Here is a 19,254-nt window from a genome sequence, read left to right on the forward strand (position 1 = left end):
CTCAATGACTGCTTCGCTCAATGATTGAGATTATGGTCCCAATTATGGTCATTAGGCAAGCACTACTTGTACTTCATTTAAAATGCTAACACTTTTTTTTTTACCAAAATGGTGAAGAAAGTTAAAAGTTTAGCCTTTACATTATCAGACATGAAGTATGATGCCCGAGAGACGTCTATCCAAATAAAGCAAGAAGAAACCTTGAAATTTTCTGTTCACTAAAGTCATAATTAATTTTTGTCAAATTCCACTATCCAATATAAATTATTCAGTCAACTATAGAAATACTGGAATAATACTGAATCTCTTTATTACGTAGTGGCAAATAGAGTCAACAGTCCTTTCAGAAAGGAAACTATTTCATTGCCTCCTAGTTTGGATTCTCCATAGACTCGGTCCACAAATGATATAGGAACCTATTAAATGAATAAATCATAAAATCATTCCAGTTATAGGAAGTAATAAAAAGATAAACAGGAGCACTTCACCTCAAGATTTAACATTTATCTATCAACATGCTAATGCAATGTGTTTTGATGCAGAGTATGAAGTGATGGCTTTCTCACAACATCCAAATCATCTCAGTGAACATTTCTTACAAAACCATTGTTGCAAAACAGCCTGCCTGGAGCCTGAATATGAAGACAGAATGCACTAGTGATCCAAAAGGAAATGCCACATTCGGGACTCTCCTTTCTTCCTATCATTATTATGATCTTTCAAACACTGCCAAAAACTCTTGTTTATTCAAGCTTCCACAGCATTTAATTTTGATCATTTTTTGTTATATTCTACACTGCTTTTTTTAGTGCTCCTGTTTTGTAATTCTAATCTTTTAAACTAAGTAGACAAAAGAGCCAGGTTCTTTTTAAATCTGCTTAATTAAAGTATTTGTATCTTCCTTTTCAAATGAAAATGAAACTCATTATTGTTGCTACAATACAGAATGATAACTTTGCAATTTCCAAAAGATACACATTTAGGCCAACATATATCTTACTGAATACAGTATGCATGTGTATAACAGAACAGCACAGGTTTACATTTTTAGTGTTATTATGGCTAGTGCAATCTATCCTAAAGAAGCATAGTTCCCAATTCAGTGGTAAATTCATATGACCTTGGTGGAACCTACTCTTTCTTTCTCTGATCTCTGGCTACAGAACAAGGGCAAGTAACCTCTCAAAGGGCCGTTAAGAAAAGGGACTGTAAAACATCCTTACTTTCAAGAGATACTGACTTGCATTGCTGTTCTTTTTATAATAAACATCTGAAGTAACGCTTTTGTTTAATTACACATGGTTCCAATTCACTATGTGTTCATTAAATATAGTCAACACTGTTTTGAAATGTTTTAAAACACAAGTTATTTTCAGTATAGCAAAAGAAGAACATTAACATTCTAGCATGTAACACTATATGTTAAATTCCTAAAAGCCCAAATTCAGCCTTTGGAATCCACAGAAAGTCTAGTTAGGAATTTTCAGTAAGCATACTCCGCTAGAAATCAACTGGCAAACAGAAATGGAGGAAAAAATTCCTACACCCAGATTATTCTGCCAAACATATATTGTATTTCTAGGCATATTTCTTTTTGGCAATGGAAATTCCAATGATTGCTTTATAAATCTATTGCCACACAGCTGACATTGGCATAAATTAATGAACAAACCTAGCTAAAGGATTCAGAAATCCCAAGGGAATATCTCAAGTTGGAATGAAAGGTATAGAATTTTTACACTAAATAGGATTCCCAGAAGTTGATAGTTTAAGATAATCCACAACTGGCAAAGTGATCTACAATATGGAATGTAGTTGAACTATTAAGATACTAAACATCCTAATGGACTTCTGCCATTTGGGCAGAAGTGAATATGGAACTGTGTTTGTTTGCTGCTCCAATTCTCAAATGTTTTTTTTAAAAACTCCTTTCCACTGCAATCAGCCCGAAGAATTAATTTGCGGTACCTCAACAGCTAGTATAGATTTGCTGCTGGTTATGGGGCAGGCCAGGGAATTAAGAACTCCTTCCCAGGGCAAATTTTTCTGACCCTTTCCAAAACTGGTAAAAAATCTGGCTATTTTTAAAAAGGTAGGTTTATTGTTCTGCTTTTTGCACTCTACATTGCTAAGAGTCTACCAAATAGAAAAATGGTTTAAGAATGTTTTAATAAATAAAAAATAACTTCATATAAAGAAGCAGTACCACTCTTTTTGTGATTTGAAACTTGTGTAAAGTTCAACAAGTGTTAAAATATTAGACACACATTTATTAGGTACAATACTAGGCCCTCAGTAATTAAATATAGGTCCTTGGAAATTGTGCCTTTTTAGCATATCTTTTTAACATCAATAACTTTTATCTTCACTACATGACCAGTAATGAAGCCATCAGACCAAATTTACACTGTTGCTGGAATACTAGGAAGGATGAATTACAGCCAATTTTAGAAGCTGTAGCTGGAAAGGTGGCACTAAGCTTCTTACAATTTAAGTGGATACTTTTCTCATCCCAGAGGGTCACCTCTTCAACAGAATAAATGTTCACATTTGTAACAGCACCTCTTATTTGCTTATATTTGTGTGTCACTGACAGCCAAGTTCCTCATCTGATTAAATTTCTGATGCTATATTCAGCTAATATTTGCATTTAAACTACTGGGTAAATCAGTAATTGAGATTTCAGTGTAAGCTACTCATACTGTATGATCTTCACTGATTCCTCAGTGTTTTTACTTGTCAATTAGTTCGATCTCTAATAGCCAGAAGGTAAACTTTGAGCATGAAAATTTAAATGTAGTATGTTCTTTATGCTTTAGATTTTTACCATACCTCTCCAATAGAGTATCCCAGTTGTCTGGCCCGGACAATCATTTCCATTTGGAAAACATATCCTTTTGAAACACATTTCTCCATCAGTTTTTGTAGAACCTCTTTTCTGTATAACCTGAAATTTAGTGTACATAAAATGAAAATGTTTATAACATTTCAGTTTCAAGCACACACACTTTCAAGAAATAAAAAGGAATAAGTAACAGCAATAAGCTATACACAAGTGCCTCCCAAAAGTTACCTAAAAGTTTTACAAGTTCAAAAGATCTCTTTATCAATCTCAGACTGACCATTATCCTGAAGCATTCTTGCTCCTCTTGAATTGTTACATCCCATTTGGGAACCAGCTTACCTGAAGCTTCCCGTTAAGTCTGATGCACCTGGCCGTAATAGAACCTGAGTTAAAAAGTTGGCACCTCGGCTGCAAAGTAAGATACAAATATGCAATCAGAATTTTAAAGTGAACAGTTAACCTGTTTTAAAGATGCTGTTTCATTAGCGGACTAGAGTACCCTAAGAGGTATGTAATGCAAGTGAAATTTGTAGAATGTAATTTTTTTCTATGATAATTTATATTAACAAAATAATGTAAATACAACTCTGCTGGATCCCTGAAATGTAAAGCCCAATGTTAGTTCAATATTTTGTTTCTTGCAACCAAGAGATGGACACATAAATTTCTGGACACATTATTTCCTGCAACTAGTATATGGAGGCATGCTGCCCTCAACCCAGAGGTATCGCTGAGGCCTAAAACTAATAGCTACTGATAAAGCTATCTTCCAATCTCTTTCTTTTATTAAAGCCATCCCTATGCAAGGAGTGTTTCAAATAGATCTTACATAGGAGTGGAGAAAGATGAAATTTAGGGAAATTAGCATTAGCAAATAATAAGAAATACAGTGGAACCTCGGTTTACAAACTTAATTCATTCCATGACTCTGGCCGCAACCCGAATTGGTCGCAACCTGAAGCAAATTTCCCCATAAGGTTCAATGTAATTACCGTTAATCCGTTCTGGCGTGGAGGACAGAGAGGCAGCTATTGCTTGGAGGGAGAGTCCCCCTCCCTACAACCACGTGTCAGGGGTGGAAAATGGCCGCGGACCACGTGTCAGGGGCGGAAAAATGGCCGCGGACCACGTGTCAGGGGCGGAAAAATGGCCGCGGGCCACGTGTCAGGGGCGGAAAAATGGCCGTGGACCAGGTGTCAGGGGCGGAAAATGGCCACGGACCACGTGTCAGGGGCAGAAAAATGGCCGCGGACCACGTGTCAGGGGCGGAAAATGGCCGCGGACTGTATCACGGGAGGGAAAATGGCCACGTATCCTGTTCGTACCCCAAGGCGGAGTTCGCAAACCGAAGCAAAATTTTGTGGCCGGAGCTGGTCGTAACCCGAAAAGTTCTTTAACAGAAGCGTTCGTAACCCAAGATTCCACTGTACTAAGGTTAGCTAGTATAGGAGGCACTATATATTAACCAAGTTCAACAGTAGGTGTAAGTAAGCACTGGGTGTCAAAGATGACAAAACAGATCAAAAAGTTATATTAGTATTTTGAGGTATGCTGTTTCCAATCTGGAGATAATATTGATTTGAGCCTTCAAGATTAATTGTCCTTGATAGACCAAGTTAGGCTATCACTATATCTTATGGTAAATGATTCCCCAAGTTAATTATAGAGAGATAATCAATTCCCTATCCACAGACTGCCAGAGAAAATTAAATTAAAATTAAATTAATTAATGAATTAAAAGAAAAAAGGATCTACAAAGGTAAGAATATTATTTTTAGAAGTTAAAAAAAACTTTAATAAAAGAATCAAGAATCAGGTTGCAATAAAGAGAGAATAAGAATTTTTCCTTCAAGGTTCTCAAAATTAAAGAAACCTTCTTAAGATCTGAATCTGGCAACCCTCTCAGAAATGATTCAGAGAAGGAAAAAGGACAGTTTCATGAGGTGCTTTTTGAAGACCTGTTGATGGTACAGGGCTATGGATGAAATACTGACCTGATCAATTTTCGTTTTAGATCCCATCCATGCACACCTCCATTTCCTTTATATCGAGTTCCAGACACAATATCAAAACTTCCTTCTTTCTGTGTTCTACAGAAATAAACATTGGGTAGAGGAAAAAAAAAATTTGAGTTACAAACTCACATACTTAGTATAGTACTAACCCAGAAACAGATGAATATACTAATAATACTAAAATTGTTAACATGTAATATAACAATCAAGCATACTAAAAAATCATACTTTTTCATCTTCAAAATATGGTTAGACCTAGAGAATAAAACTCTAACATACTATTGGCAATACAGATATTTCAGCTATGCAATTTAAATGAGCACAAAGAATAGAAATATGCAGAAATCTACAAGCAATTATAAGAACATTGCTGAATTACATTTGTAAATCATGTTATTTTTATTGCAACCTATTTATCACAATAGGCCAGGTATGGCATGCCACTACATACTCCGTAATTAAGAGACCAGTGTTTAGACTGAGATGCTACACACTCACACCTTTTTCCTTTGACTGTTTCACCAGAATTTAGGTACACAAGTATTAGTAATGATTCTGAAGTTTATGATATACATACATACATATATATGCTAGTACAGACATAGTAGGAGAGTTGTGGTAGCCTGTGGTAGCCAAAAATCAAAAGGAGTCTAGTAGCACCTTTTCTGACAAACAAATTTTATTGAAAGGCATAAGTTTTTGTGAGCTGTAGTTCACTTCATTAGACTTATGGAATGGTTAAATTGATGTAGGATTTGAAAAGGGGATGCAGCAAGTGAAGGGAGAACAGGCGGCTATGGAGATGTAGATTACATGTGAGACAGATTACAAGAATCTCATCAATTATAACACGTTAAAGTGACATGGACATATTCAACTATAGCACAAACAAGAAAAAGAGGAAACAACTTATTTTCAAAATCCCTAGTATGCCAACCAGTCCAAAAAGGTTGTGAATCTTGTATAAAACTTTGAAGTAAATGACTTATTCCCAAAACCCTCCCATGAGATGGTTTCAGCCAAAATCTCTGAATGAAAAGTAATAAATGGTATGATGTGAAAAGCTGCACAACACATCTGCATTATCCTCTATAGAGCAGTTTTGTAACAGTATAATGTATGTTTTCTCTGAGGTTCAATTTTATTGTCTATCCCTATCAAAAATACAGACACCACAAAGGGGTAATAAACTGTAAGGCCTGACTTTAAATATTAGAAATGCTACTCACTTGATAAACTCTGGAATGAATTTGGGCTACAAGGAGAAAAAAAGAAAAGGTGTGAGGAAAAGCAATAATAGTAATAATTTTATTAAATTTATATGCCACCTGACTCCCAGAGACGCTGGGCAGTTTATAATTATTAAAACATTTAAAAACAAAGAACAAGACAAAAAACACAGAAACTACACAAGACAAAAGAACAACAGTGACAAGAAAATAAACCCAGAGGTGAACAAAAATGAAGAAAGGGGCATCAGTCATCCTCACCAAAGGCCTGAGCAAAGAGCCAGGTCTTTAAAGCCCTTTGAAATATCAGTAGGGCGGACAATCAAGGCAAGTAGAATAAAGAAAATGCTTAACAAGGAGAAAGAGCACAAACTTACATGGTGTGAGAGATCAGCATCCATAATAATAATGAAGTTTCCTGTCGCATGTTTCATTCCATGAATGTAAGCAGTTCCTGATATAAACAATACAAAAGCCATGACTACCGTCTACGTTAACAATCGTGCACATAATTGAATATTTCAGAGATTTAAATGTAAATAATCTAATTTCTATGTATCTTTCATTTCAAGTTTGAATTTATCAGATCAAATATTTTACAAGGCTTCTTTGCTTTTAATAATGGTGAAAAGTACATCTTTCTTATTTATTTGTTAAGTGCCTCAATCAACCAAGTCTAGCTGGGGTATGGCAAGTAAAAAATTAGCAAAAACAACCATTACCATATAAAAATACATTATACAAATACATAAATATATAAATGCAATGATGAGTGCCTACTGCCAAGTATTTGGAGCTGAGTATTTGATTATATTGGAGAGTTTTAATAATTTGCCAAAATATGATAAGGTACCATTTGGGCTTGTTTGATAAAATGGGGCCACTACAGAGAAGGCCTGCTGCTTCATTCAAGTCCCATGAACTTCAGGAGGAGGAGGGACTCACAGAAGGCCTTCTTGAGTTGACTGGATTGGACGGACTGAGTTGACTTTAGCAAAGCAGTGCCTGATATATCCCCTTACGATGCATTACCATAAAGGGCTTTATACGTTTTACTAGCACTTTGAATTGGGCCTGGAAGCTAATAGAAAACCAGTGTAACAACCTCAAAACTAGTGTCTGGCCAATGCTTTGTGGATTGATCAAAGTGCCAGATCATCCTTCAAATGCTGCCCCACATGGAACACACTGCAGTAGTCCAATGATATGATGATCAGGATGTGAATGACTATTTCCAGAACATCCTGTCAAGGTAGGGCTCCAAAGCTGAGCAAAGGCCCTCAGGCCATAGCTTCCACCTGCTCTATAAGCAGCAGGCAAAAGTGCAGGAGTTTCCCCAAATTGCAGACCAATTCCTTTGGAGGCATGTCACTCCATTCAGAGTAATCTACTGGGATCAATGTTAGTAGATCAGTCCAATGTTTATTGCTAACAAGCAACTCAGTCTTGGAAGGACTGCATTTGGGCTGTTTTACCCCATCCATAATCTCATTACAGAAGCTACACCTTCTTATATGCTATGAAGAATTACAGAAGTTCTTCAGCCATCCATTTTAGACAGTTTTTAATAATATAAAATAAATAGGATGAACTCTATTATGGAGACAATGACCAGATGCCCCCTTGAGGTATTTTGTTTCAATAATATTTTCTTATTAAACCAGTTGATACTAATTAAAAAACACAATGCCAGATATATCTACTCTCTGCTGCCTATATTATCTATCTCAGTTCATTGTTTAACTACATTTTTAAAATCCTGCTTCATATAATTATAGGTTAAGAGGCAGTCAAACTATGTCTGAGAAGTCATTTGGGGATACAAAATTTCGTACACCTCCCTCTCTTCAGGCAGAGAAGATCCATATTCAGATAAAAAGAGACTTGCTACAGGAGGCTGCAGTGTTGCAACAACAAAAGTACAATTGCAATTGTTCTCTGTCATCACTGCCTTTAAAGAGGAATGGGGAAAAGGCATTGTGAAAGTCTTGGAACTATTTCATCTTTCTCCAGTATACCTTCAATATAGAATAGGAATATACCAAATACAAGTCTGGTATAGTGAAAAGAGTATGTCCATGCCCACACACTTGCCAACCCAGTCAGTGCAAAGCCGGCAGGGCTTGAATATGCTAGTTTCTTCCCATCCCATACAATCTGACAGAGCTGGGTCCCACTGATTAAACAGTCTCACTTGGTGGGACCCAGAAAGTAGGCCTTTTCTATCACGGGTACCTACCCTCTAGAACACCATCCCACCAGAAATTCATATGGTCCCCACCCTGGCCCAATTGGAATAAATGGTTGACCCCTTGCGGGATGTTTTGTTTGTTGTGTAGACTTTCTTTTGGATTATACATTCTTTATTTTTTGTTATTGTAACCTGTAAGCCACGCAGCTCATAAAGATTGGGATGGCCTATAAATCCAATAAAAAAAGAAATAAAGAACTATCCCACTATGTAACAACCCAACTATGCCTTTCTTCTGTTTATATATCTGCATAATTAATATTTATTACTTTTCATGTGACAGACTGTTAATTTTGTACATGATACAAAGATGTACATAGTCATTAATGCTGAGAAGCAGCAAAATGAATTTTGTATGTTGCAAAATGTGTAAATATATTGTACATTTTTTCTGGTTCTCAAAAAACAATGCAAGCAATTAGCAACAAAATTAGATTTTGATTTAATTTGATTTTTTAAAATAAAAATATACCTGGCTGAAGGCCAATGTTCTTAATGCTCTTAATAAATTGATATAAAACTGTTAATCATCTAATTATTGACTACTTACCCAATCCAAGTTTCTTTGCTCTGGGTCTCAACAGCTGTAAAGTATCAGTAGACCAAAAAATGAGATGAACCATACTAAGCTCTGGCCAATAATCATGCACTTCAGTAAAATGTCATTATTACTATTTTGCTCTTCCCTCAAAAAGAATTGCAATACCCATAAGGTAAAATTCAACACTGCATAAATGGGTTTCAGTCTGTATATCTTCCCCATATTGCTGATGGATGTCTTTTACTGGGGATGATTCTGCTCATATACACAGACCAATCTACCTAGAGGCATTAATTTAAATAAAAATAGTCCAGAAATCTAGAGTAAGATTATTTCATTATTAGCTAAGAAGATAATTACCATAAGATTAAGCATTTGTTTCTACAGGAATTATGTGGCATCTATGAACAAAACAACAAGAAAAAATGTGATATACTAATCACACTTCCTTAGAGCCATGAAATGCCAGGTAATCTAATAAATTATCTCTAATGTTATCTGATCTGTTCCTCTTTTCAAAATGATGCTACTACTTGCTGATTTTATATACCAAAGAATATATACTTAGGTTGTCTTTAGTGCATATTTCAAGCTTAAAACAGAGAATTTTACAGGTAGTCCTCACTTAACAACTGTTCATTTAACGAGTTTGAAGTTACAACAGCCTTGGAAAAAGTGCCTGACGACCTGTACTCACACTTACAACTGTCACAAACTGTCGCACCCCCCTGCAATCATGTGATCTTGATTTGCAACCTTTATGATGGTCGTTAAGCAAATCACATGGTCATTAAGCAAATTACATCAAAAAAAGTCCATTGGGGAAGCTGGATTCGCTTAACAACCACATGATTCTCTTAATGACCATAGTAAAAATGGTCATAAAATTGAGTCCGGTCATGTGGCAACTTGCTTTATGACTGCTCCACTTAATGACCAATTTTCCAGTCCCTATTGTGGTCGTTAAACTGTAGTCTGGAAACTGTTACTTTGACAAAAAACAAAACAAAATCCTTCCATAGTCCTCAAAATAGCCTGTTTGACATTCAAAATAATAGCGTTATGTTTAGCAGGAAGTTTCTCAGACCCTGAGAAGTTTCATACTTTAAAAAGATTAAATTGAAATGTTTGGTACACCAGTAATAACAACACATTTTCTAATTAATAAATGTGAATTTAGGTCAATATGCTGGCAGCATGGTTGCTTTCAAAAATGAAAGCCACATGGGTACCACTCTGCATACAAATTATTTTATGTAAAGCAGTATAAATATATGGTTCACAATAACACTCCAGTAGAAAAAGTTAGAACTTCACAAATTTGGAATAACAACAGTAGTAGCAATAATAATTATAGTAATAGTAATAGTAATAATAATAATAATGCCAAATCCAGTCTAAACATCTGGCTGACTGTGCAACCAACAACAATAATAAAAGATGATAAACCTGTCCTGAATAGTATTCCAATAAGTAACTACTCAATTCAAGGAACACATTTCACCTTTGGAGCAGTCATTCTTATATTGCTCAAGGATTCCATTTACCACTTAATACTTAAAGTTCTGCACTGTAGTTACTCCAAGTCAAATGGGTGGACAATGTGAATGACAAGGAGGTAATTGCACCTTGGACTAAGTTAAACCTAGGTATCTCCCCACATACTTTATGTGATTCCCTGTCTTAGCTATTAATCTGAATTTAGAATGAGAAAGACTTTTACCATAACCTTACAGTAATAATCTCTTTGTATTTAAATATAGATGGGCTCTTGGTAGAGCTAGGATACATGTCTTCCCCTCCCAGTTGTTATGGGGAAGATGTAAGGGAATTAGTTATTCCAAAAGAGAACGTCCCTGTAATAACCATGACACAGAATCAATGGAGCATATGTAGCTGTTACCTTAATTTGCATAACAATGGATTAATCCTATTTTAACATCCTTACCTGGACATTCTAATCAATTTCATGTTAAATATCTTCTTTGTGATCAAATTCCTAAAGTGACATTAGCAGTGGCAGTTTTTAACTGTTATTAGAATAAGAAAGCAATTTGATTTCAGTTTATAAAGGGATATTGGGGGTTATGATTAATATTTATATAATATTGGATATTTCAAAATAATAATTGCTTTGCTATGGTCTGTAGACTGTTTTAAATAAATTGATTCAGTGACATAGGATGTAGAAACTTATTATTAATTAATGTCTATTTTCTGGGCTTGATGTGAAGATATTCTCAATCTGAGGAAATCCTGATAGATGTTAGCACTAGATTAGGCTCCAATGATGAAACTTGGTATGACCATTACAAGTTTTGGAAGATGGAGTTAGCCCAACTGTCTCAGAAATGGACCTTCTGATTTTAAATGAATCAGCTGGGGACATGGAACGTGAATGAACTTTCTGGAGTAGCAGAGATGCCACTACTATTGACTACATGATAATTTCTACAAATTATGTAGCATTTACTGACTTCACAATTGATTTTCATCCCGACAGTTTCTCTGCTTATTGCCAAACTAATTTATATTCTGTCTTGTAGAATATAAAACAGAATCTTAACATAGAAATGATATCACTATAGCCAAAATCCCCTAGATGAGATGGTCTAGCAAGTTAGAGAAAGTCTTTCTAAAGCTGTCTAATTTAAAGAGATCCATTAAAATTGTGGAGAATAAGGCAGAAGTACTGGGCATCTTGAACAAATTACTGATACTATACAAGAACTAATAGTGTGGAAATGATAAAATATGCATACTAGAACCCAATTTAAGTCTGAGTTGAATGTGTAAATGCAAAGACTAAATTAGTTGAGATTGACCAGGTCTTCTGAAATAACACACTATCACTCATGGAATGAAATACTAGAACTGGGGGTTGGGGGGAACCACCTCTTGAAAAAGAAAACACAAGGGACGCAAAGCAGCAAAGGATAAAAAGCTCTGAGTTCAGGCAACTTGTGGCTCACTCTACCCCGAGAAGCTTCTGGGTCAAGGAAGGTACTTATTACACCAGATATATACTGTAGTTGAGCACTCTTGACTTCCACTTAGTACAACTTCCTGTGATCTGAAATCCTTTGTTCCAAGTGCTGAATATTTACCTGACTGGTCTCTTGTATCTATTTTTCAAACTTCTAAGCTCATAGTGCAATTAAAAATTGGTAAAGATGGTGGAAGAGTTGGGGAAAATAGGAAACTAGCTGAACTTATAAAATTAAACTGATTGGTGGGCTTCTGTAGTAGCAACCCAGTACACTCACGTAGATCACTCATTTGCAATGCCAAAGTGGTGTTTCTATAGCTATTCCAATCTTCAAGAAAGGCGTGAAGACAATTATCACCAATTAGTCTCTTAAATGTTGTCTGTAAGCTTTATACCAAGCATCTCCATGGGAAATTCATGGACTGGAAGCCAGAAGAGAATACGCTTACTGAGGAACAGGCTAGATTTACAACTGGAAGGGTAACACTTGACCAAGGTATAATTCTGTAACACTTGGCAGAGAAATACTCTAATTGTCCTTCAGGTGATTTTTCTATCACTTGCACTGATTTAAAGGCAGCATTTCATTCTATACCAAGAAGAAACTATTAGTCAAGTTAGCATCTTCTACAGGAGAATGCATACTATTACAATTAATTATTATGCTACAGGAAAATATCTGTATGTGGGTCAGGTACAGCTCTTCAAATGGCTTGAAATGCCTGTCCAAAAAGCAGTCAAGTAGGGATGTATACTTGTCCCTCGTTACTATTTATAATAATTCTATTACACAGGCTTTAACAAAAAATGAGTTCCATCTTCTGCTGGCAAATAAGCCTATATCTATCCTTTTATATGCTGACATAGCAATTATTCTATCGTTATCTCATGTGGGCCCTATGGTAGAATCTGCCAGCATTAGCAACAGAATGTAGCAATGAAAAGTTATATCAGAATAACTTTTTATCAAGAGATGTAGCAATTCCATGCATGATTGCAAGGTATATCATATCACCACTGATCTTATTCTTTAAAGTTCCCTAACATGGAAGAAGCCCCTGCCACCCCAAAAAATACCAATATCCATGCACAGAATTTTGCCCAGCAGCAGTAAAATTAAGATATTAATGCTAATGTTTTATTGTGCAGATCTGTCTGCATAAGAAAATAGTCCAGACTAAATTTATAAGAGCAATGATTTGCATACCTTGTTGTATTTCTAATTCTCTTTTGCATCTGAAAGCTGGTCCCCTTCCTCAAAGGCATGCGTGAGAATTTGCTGGCTGCAATACCGGCTCAAAGTAAACCATACGAAAGACACTCTTATACTTATGAACAATTCTCACAATTTCATTTCTTTTGGAAGTAAAGCATTTTCAGCCTACCTTCTGTTTCAGCAAAGTTATGAGAAAGCATCTCTGAAGAAAAAACTGGGTATGTTTGACTGAAATCTACAGCAAGACTGAAGTCTAGCCCCCAATATTATATGGACAGTCTGTGCACAAGGCCATTTTTGCCATCCAATTATTTAATATTTTATCTGCCCTGCAAGAATAGTTTTAGAAGGCAGATATAACAAGATTTCTATCCAAATCTCTCCCTATCCACATGTTTCTGTTACATCATCCCGTGTATCAATTTTGATGTTCCACACTAATACTATCATAGCTAGCAGGATGACTGGACTGACCAGATGAGAAAAAGGTGTATTACCTGGTAGCAGACTGTTCCTTTGAAATACGTTGTTGAGTTTTGCTCAGTGGCACCTGTTGTTAGGATGACTTGGGTCTAATGCCAGTACTGTGTTGTTATTTTAAATTCACTGGAGATCACAGGTATTGCAATCTCTCTCGTTCTCATTAATTACCATAGCTATTTATTTCGTATTTAATATTTTATATTTGTTCATAAGTACTATATAATTGCTTTGGTCTTTGACTGGAAATAAAGTCAAATAAATAAACAGGAACACAATATACAATATTTAGTCCCGTTTAACATTTACATCATTGTGCTGCAACGGAATATCCAATTACCAGAGAAGCAGCCCTAATATATTTTGAACAGGCATACCTTGCACTGCACCAAGAAGGGCTTAATGCAGGTATGAAAGCTTAAACTTTCAGTGGGTGAAAATAAATCAAGTATATACAGGAAAGAGTTGCTAATGCTTCAGCCAAGTGTCTTTAGCACTGAAGCATGCACCATCTTTTCAACAAGTATCACAGTATGCAATGATGAGAAAGCCAGATCCCTTTGATTTCTTCTTGACACTCAGCTACTAAAGCAGAGGTGAACAACCTCTGGCCCTGAATCCTCTTTTTGCAACCACTGGAGCCTCTAATCAAGTTGCTAAAAATCATGATCAGCACTATTTCCCACCATTTTGTGGCTAGAAAATAGGTGAAACTTTACTATTAGTCTTAAAATAGGTACAGTATATCATAGCCAGAAAATGCAGAATCCCTGAAAATCCTAGTCTGTCCACAGTGTGATGAGGCTCCATCTATTTTGGACTATCCCCTCAGATCCCAAGTCCTTGCTCATCAAAAAGTTATATACCCTTGTGGGGTCTGAGGATGACTACTTGAAAAATTAAGTTTAAACTTTAAAAAATGAAAAACTAAAGAACAAACTAGTTCATGAAATCTCATTACCTTGAATACAAGCATTACTGTATTGAATTACTTGATAAATTGCTCTGTGCGGGATAACAAGCTATTCTCAATTAGCTAAATAGTTTCCAAGTGAAATTCCATTTCTCTATGCTAACAATTTGAAATATTTTGACATTAGCTAAGAGAGAGGAAAAACATATGTAACTTACAATTTTGTCTGATCCATAAATCTTTATTAGCTGTTCAGCAACTTCCTGCGTCCCATCTGGGCTTCCATCATCTATAATTATAATTTCGAACTCATTCCCACTGAAAAGAGAATTACTTTGTTAAGGCAGGTCTGAAAGCTCCATCTTTTCTAAAGGTATGAAGGGAGAAGAATGCCCAATGGTTTCCCATCAAAAGAAAATGTAATCATTAATCCTATTACACTTTACTCACATCTCAAAATTTGGCCAAATTGCTTCAATGCTCAAAGTTCAGATTATTAAAGATAAACTAATAGTCAAACATTTTTACTCCCAAGTCTCAAGTCTGAGAATGTTGAATATTATGAGTCTCCTATTTTAGCATATATTCAGCAGAATATCACTTTAAATGGTAGATTTACTTTCATGACTCCCCAAGAGAAGCTAAGGAAAATTCAAGGGCAGGGAAGGCAGCACATTGGCAATATGCTGCTCACTTGGAAATTCAATAAAATTTTTATATTACATAATTTATATTGAACAGTATAAACCTTTTCCTTCCCATTCAATAGAAAAGTTATCTTGAACATTTTTTTTTTCATCCAGTCAGAAAGGAATTAGGAAGCTATAGTGACCAGAAGAATACTGGAGATGGTAACTCCCACTATTTCAAATACATTCCTAAAAATTTACAGTAGAGCTGTGAATAAGGGTGAATCAATAAGAGTCCTTTTAAAACTGAAAAACAGATTTTAAAATTAAACTTGATTTCTAATGTTTAAGAAGTTTCTTTTAAAATAACCTAGTATAAAATAAATCTAAGCTTAATTCAAACATGATTTTGGGGCCCACTAGATATGTTGAGAGCAGAATTCACAGAATTTCCAGCCAGTTTGAAGCAAGCTAGGGAAGTCTGCATTTGAATAATCTCTGACACTATTGATATGATTGATAACCACTCACATTAATAAAAACAGTACAACAGTTACATTTCTAAGTAAATGAATAGGATTGCAGGTTAAGGTCACAATATCCAGCACACTTATCTCAGAAATAGTGCTCGGCATATCAAATAGATCTGAACCTTAATGCAGTTAGAACTGTACTATTACAAAGATGGTAATTAGAATAGTTGATGTCCAGAACAATTAACTGTTGTTTTGTAATTTGGTTAATAAAAATGCAATTGTTTTGTATAGTGACATATAAATATGCCATAACTTATTATTAGTACTAATTTAAACTAATGTAAAAAATTAAATATTTTATTTCATTTTTTAAAAAGGTAAATAGGAAGCTAATTAAGAAATTTATATCTTAAGATAAATAAATTTAATTTATATTACAAATAAATATATTTCTTTTTAAAATGTTATTATAGCAACCATTCAATATACATTTATTTGGAAATTCACATTTAACACATTCACTAATACAGTATTTTTCTTGGCAATTTAAATTATCTTGACATCTTGTAACATCAGGCAAATTAATTTGCCTATGTTACCAACCAATAGGACTTTATTTTAAAATTCTAATGTCATATAAATTTTACATATTCTCAAATTTGAGCAATAAGAAATTTACTATTGGCTATTGGCTTGAACAATTATTGATTTCTTGGCCATTGCTGCTTTGGGATCTGCCTTGATTCACTGATATTTAATTATATTTTATACATACTTTGAATAAATCAGTAAGCTTCCAATCCACAAAAAGATTACATATACAGTATACACTAATAGTTTGTGATCTATATGGAATAATTTGCAATCCTTTGTAATGTTTGTTGAATTGAATTCTCATTCAAAATAAGTGATAATTTAGACACAAGTCTTTTTTTTTTTTTTAATCTGCGCTCAGTCGTTACCGACTCTGTAGTGACTGCCTGGACGAGTCCTTGCAGTTTTCAAGGCAAGGTGTTTCGGAAGTGGTTTGCCAGAGCCTCCTTCCTAGAGCAGAGCCCAGCTAGCGAGCGCAGGAGGCGGGGTTTCTGTTCCTTCGCGCCCTTTTCGGGCGTGCGCGGTTTTTCACGCTTACCGGCAACTGCTCCCAACTCCTTTTTGCAAGGCGCCGCCAGCATTTTTCCTCCCACCGGAGTGAGAGTCCCCATTTATCTACTCACGTGAGTTTTCGAACTGTTGGGTTGACAGGAACTGGGGAGGAAACAGGAGCTCACCCTGTTAACGCGAAGGCTGGACTCGAACCGCTGAAGCGTCGACCATTTCTGGCCGGCAACTTTCAGCGTCATTAAGCCGCTGCGCCACCGCGTCCCCCCTAGACACAAGTCTTAGCATATTGTATATTAGCACAAGTTCAAACTCATCAAACATTTTACTAATCTAAGAAACTGACCCATGATGCAACACCTCAGCTGTGATTTCACTGCTTCAAGGCATTCTTTTAAAATGTCATCTAGTGAAAGAAAATCCTTAATAAAAGTTCAAGTATTTTGATAATTTGATCCTAAAAGTATGTCTGCAGATAAATCCTTAGCAAACTTGTAAATCTGAAATCAATTATATTACTTGTAAATTTATGAGGGGAGAATGGTAGAGGTGCCTGAGTTATCTGATGATTCAAGATTTTATGGTTTCATGATTGTCATACTGTAATTGCTAGTTGCATATTTTATGGCTAATATATTGATAATATTGTATATGTAGTTCCTTGTAAGCCAGTTAACTGCATAAGAGCATTAATAATAATATTCAATAAATAACATTTCTGGTCTTTATTAGTGTGTGTGTGTATTTTAAAGTGTCACTAGATGACATTTTAAAAGAATGCCAACTGGCTTACAAGGATTCAATAAAGACGAGAAATTTTATTTATTGAATATTTATTATTAATGCTCTTATGCAGTTAACTGGCTTACAAGGATTCACACACACACACACACACACAAATAAAGGCGATATATATATTCTCTCTCATTCTCTCTCTCTCTCATTCATTCTCTCTCTCTCTCTGATTTTAAGGCAGCAGACAGACAACATCCTTTTCTCTTACCAACCTCTGCAGACTGATCCTATTATGTTCAGAACAGCATTATCATGTTTAATTTACAAGCCCAGAAATGGAAGATTAAGGATCTAATACTACACACGCTTGATTCAGAGTAATTCCTATTGTACACAGCTTCCAAATAAGTCCTCAGAGGACTCAACCATTAAATCCTAGTTTCAAAAAGTTGAAATAAGGATGTCTAAACTGATAATCAGAAACACACATTGTCTGAAAATATAATATCCAGCAGAAATACCTTTAAAAGCTAAAATCTTAAAGACTTTTAAACCCAAAATAAAATCTGAACCTTGCAAGTTACATATTCAAGCTCAACTTACAGAGATTACTTTATCCCAATATCCAAGAACTGTTAACCTCTGAATCTTGCACAAGGGTGACTACAAGAACAGAGCAGAGTAGAACAGGCAAAGCAGGTAAGATCATAGAATCACAGAGCTGGATGCGGTCACAAGGATCATCTAGTCCAATGTTTCTTTAACTTTTTTCTCTCAGGACCCCTTCCCACTTTTAAAAATTATGCAGGACCCCAAAAGAGCTCATCTGTATGGGTTATATTTATCAATATTTATTATGTATTAAAAATTAAAATTGACACATTCGCTGCGGCTACCACTTCTCATGATTGTTGGATGGGAGTTTAATACTGTATTATTTTTCAATATATGCTGGCAAATAATTTTGACCCCTGAGAGGGTCTTGGGTACAGTGACCATATGTCCTGGTTTATAAAGGACAGTCCTTTATTTCAAAAAGCTGTCCTTTACATTTATTTTTCAAAAACTCACTTTTGTCCTTTATTTTGGTCATTTAACTTTTACCATACAAATGGTACCACTTCATGCAGTGTTTCACATTCATGTGAAAAATATGGAAATGGAATTGTCTATTTTAAAATAAATTTACATACTGTATACTGTTTGATTTTAGATATTTTTACTAGAATATGCACTTTTGTAAAGTTTTTCTTGGTTTTGATCTTGAATTTTTCTTTGTAAAGCAACGTTATAAACATAAACAATTACTTTTTTTTTGTCCTTATGAACCTCTTTCAGATTTGCCCCCCTTTCAGGTTTGTCCTTTATTTTTTCCAAGAAAATATGGTCAGTGTGGAGACCCTCAGCTCCAAGTCCCCACACAACCCCAGAGCTCCCTGGACGATCTCAGGCCAGACACACAGCCCGGCCGACCTCACAGGGCTGCTGTTCGGAGGAGGCCATGCGCCTTCTGAGCTAAACGCGCAAAGAAACGGCGAGATAATTGCAATAAATCAATCCAGCCCAAGGCAGGAAGCCGCCAGCAAAGCGCGCTCGAGGGGCTGGAAACACCAGCACAGGCTTCCCCTCCCCAAGCCGCTCTCCCGCCGCCAGTCACCTCTCCTCGAAGCTCCTCACCAGCAGCCACACGACCAGCGGCAGATTCTCGCGCTCGTTGTAGGTGGGCAGCAGCACCGAGTACTTGCGGGCCGCGGACGCCATGACGGAGCACGTGCTCAACCGCCCCCGCCCCCGCGCCTGTGCGCTACCGCCAGTGGGCGGGGAAGAGGCGTGT

General features: G+C 35.9%; 1 protein-coding gene across 1 annotated transcript; it reads right to left on the bottom strand.

Annotated features, from left to right (window-relative positions):
* Nucleotides 1–285: 285 nt before the first annotated feature.
* On the bottom strand, nucleotides 286–19,236 carry DPM1 (dolichyl-phosphate mannosyltransferase subunit 1, catalytic). Its single transcript, XM_007432856.4, has 9 exons — nucleotides 19,078–19,236; nucleotides 14,698–14,797; nucleotides 8,891–8,924; nucleotides 6,467–6,543; nucleotides 6,090–6,115; nucleotides 4,840–4,935; nucleotides 3,185–3,253; nucleotides 2,833–2,947; nucleotides 286–416 (listed from the first exon to the last, which is right to left on the bottom strand). Exons 1-9 carry the CDS (start codon nucleotides 19,179–19,181, stop codon nucleotides 312–314), a joined length of 726 nt encoding a protein of 241 aa, XP_007432918.2. The 5' UTR covers nucleotides 19,182–19,236; the 3' UTR covers nucleotides 286–311.
* Between the last annotated feature and the right edge of the window lie 18 nt (nucleotides 19,237–19,254).

Source organism: Python bivittatus, unplaced genomic scaffold, assembly GCF_059951505.1.
Source record: "Python bivittatus isolate LINGU-HERP-01145 unplaced genomic scaffold, Pbiv_v1 ctg000700_np1212, whole genome shotgun sequence".
NCBI classification, from domain to species: domain Eukaryota; kingdom Metazoa; phylum Chordata; class Lepidosauria; order Squamata; family Pythonidae; genus Python; species Python bivittatus.

Bases quoted from the DNA above. Each gene is read 5' to 3' on its own strand.
- DPM1 (XM_007432856.4), bottom strand. From the start codon at position 19,181: ATGGCGTCCGCGGCCCGCAAGTACTCGGTGCTGCTGCCCACCTACAAC. The intron at 3,254-4,839 runs GTCAGTATTTCA...CTTACTTTGCAG, and splicing joins CTAAAACGAAAATTGATCAG to CCGAGGTGCCAACTTTTTAA. The intron at 2,948-3,184 runs GTAAGCTGGTTC...ACTAAATTTCAG, and splicing joins GACTTAACGGGAAGCTTCAG to GTTATACAGAAAAGAGGTTC.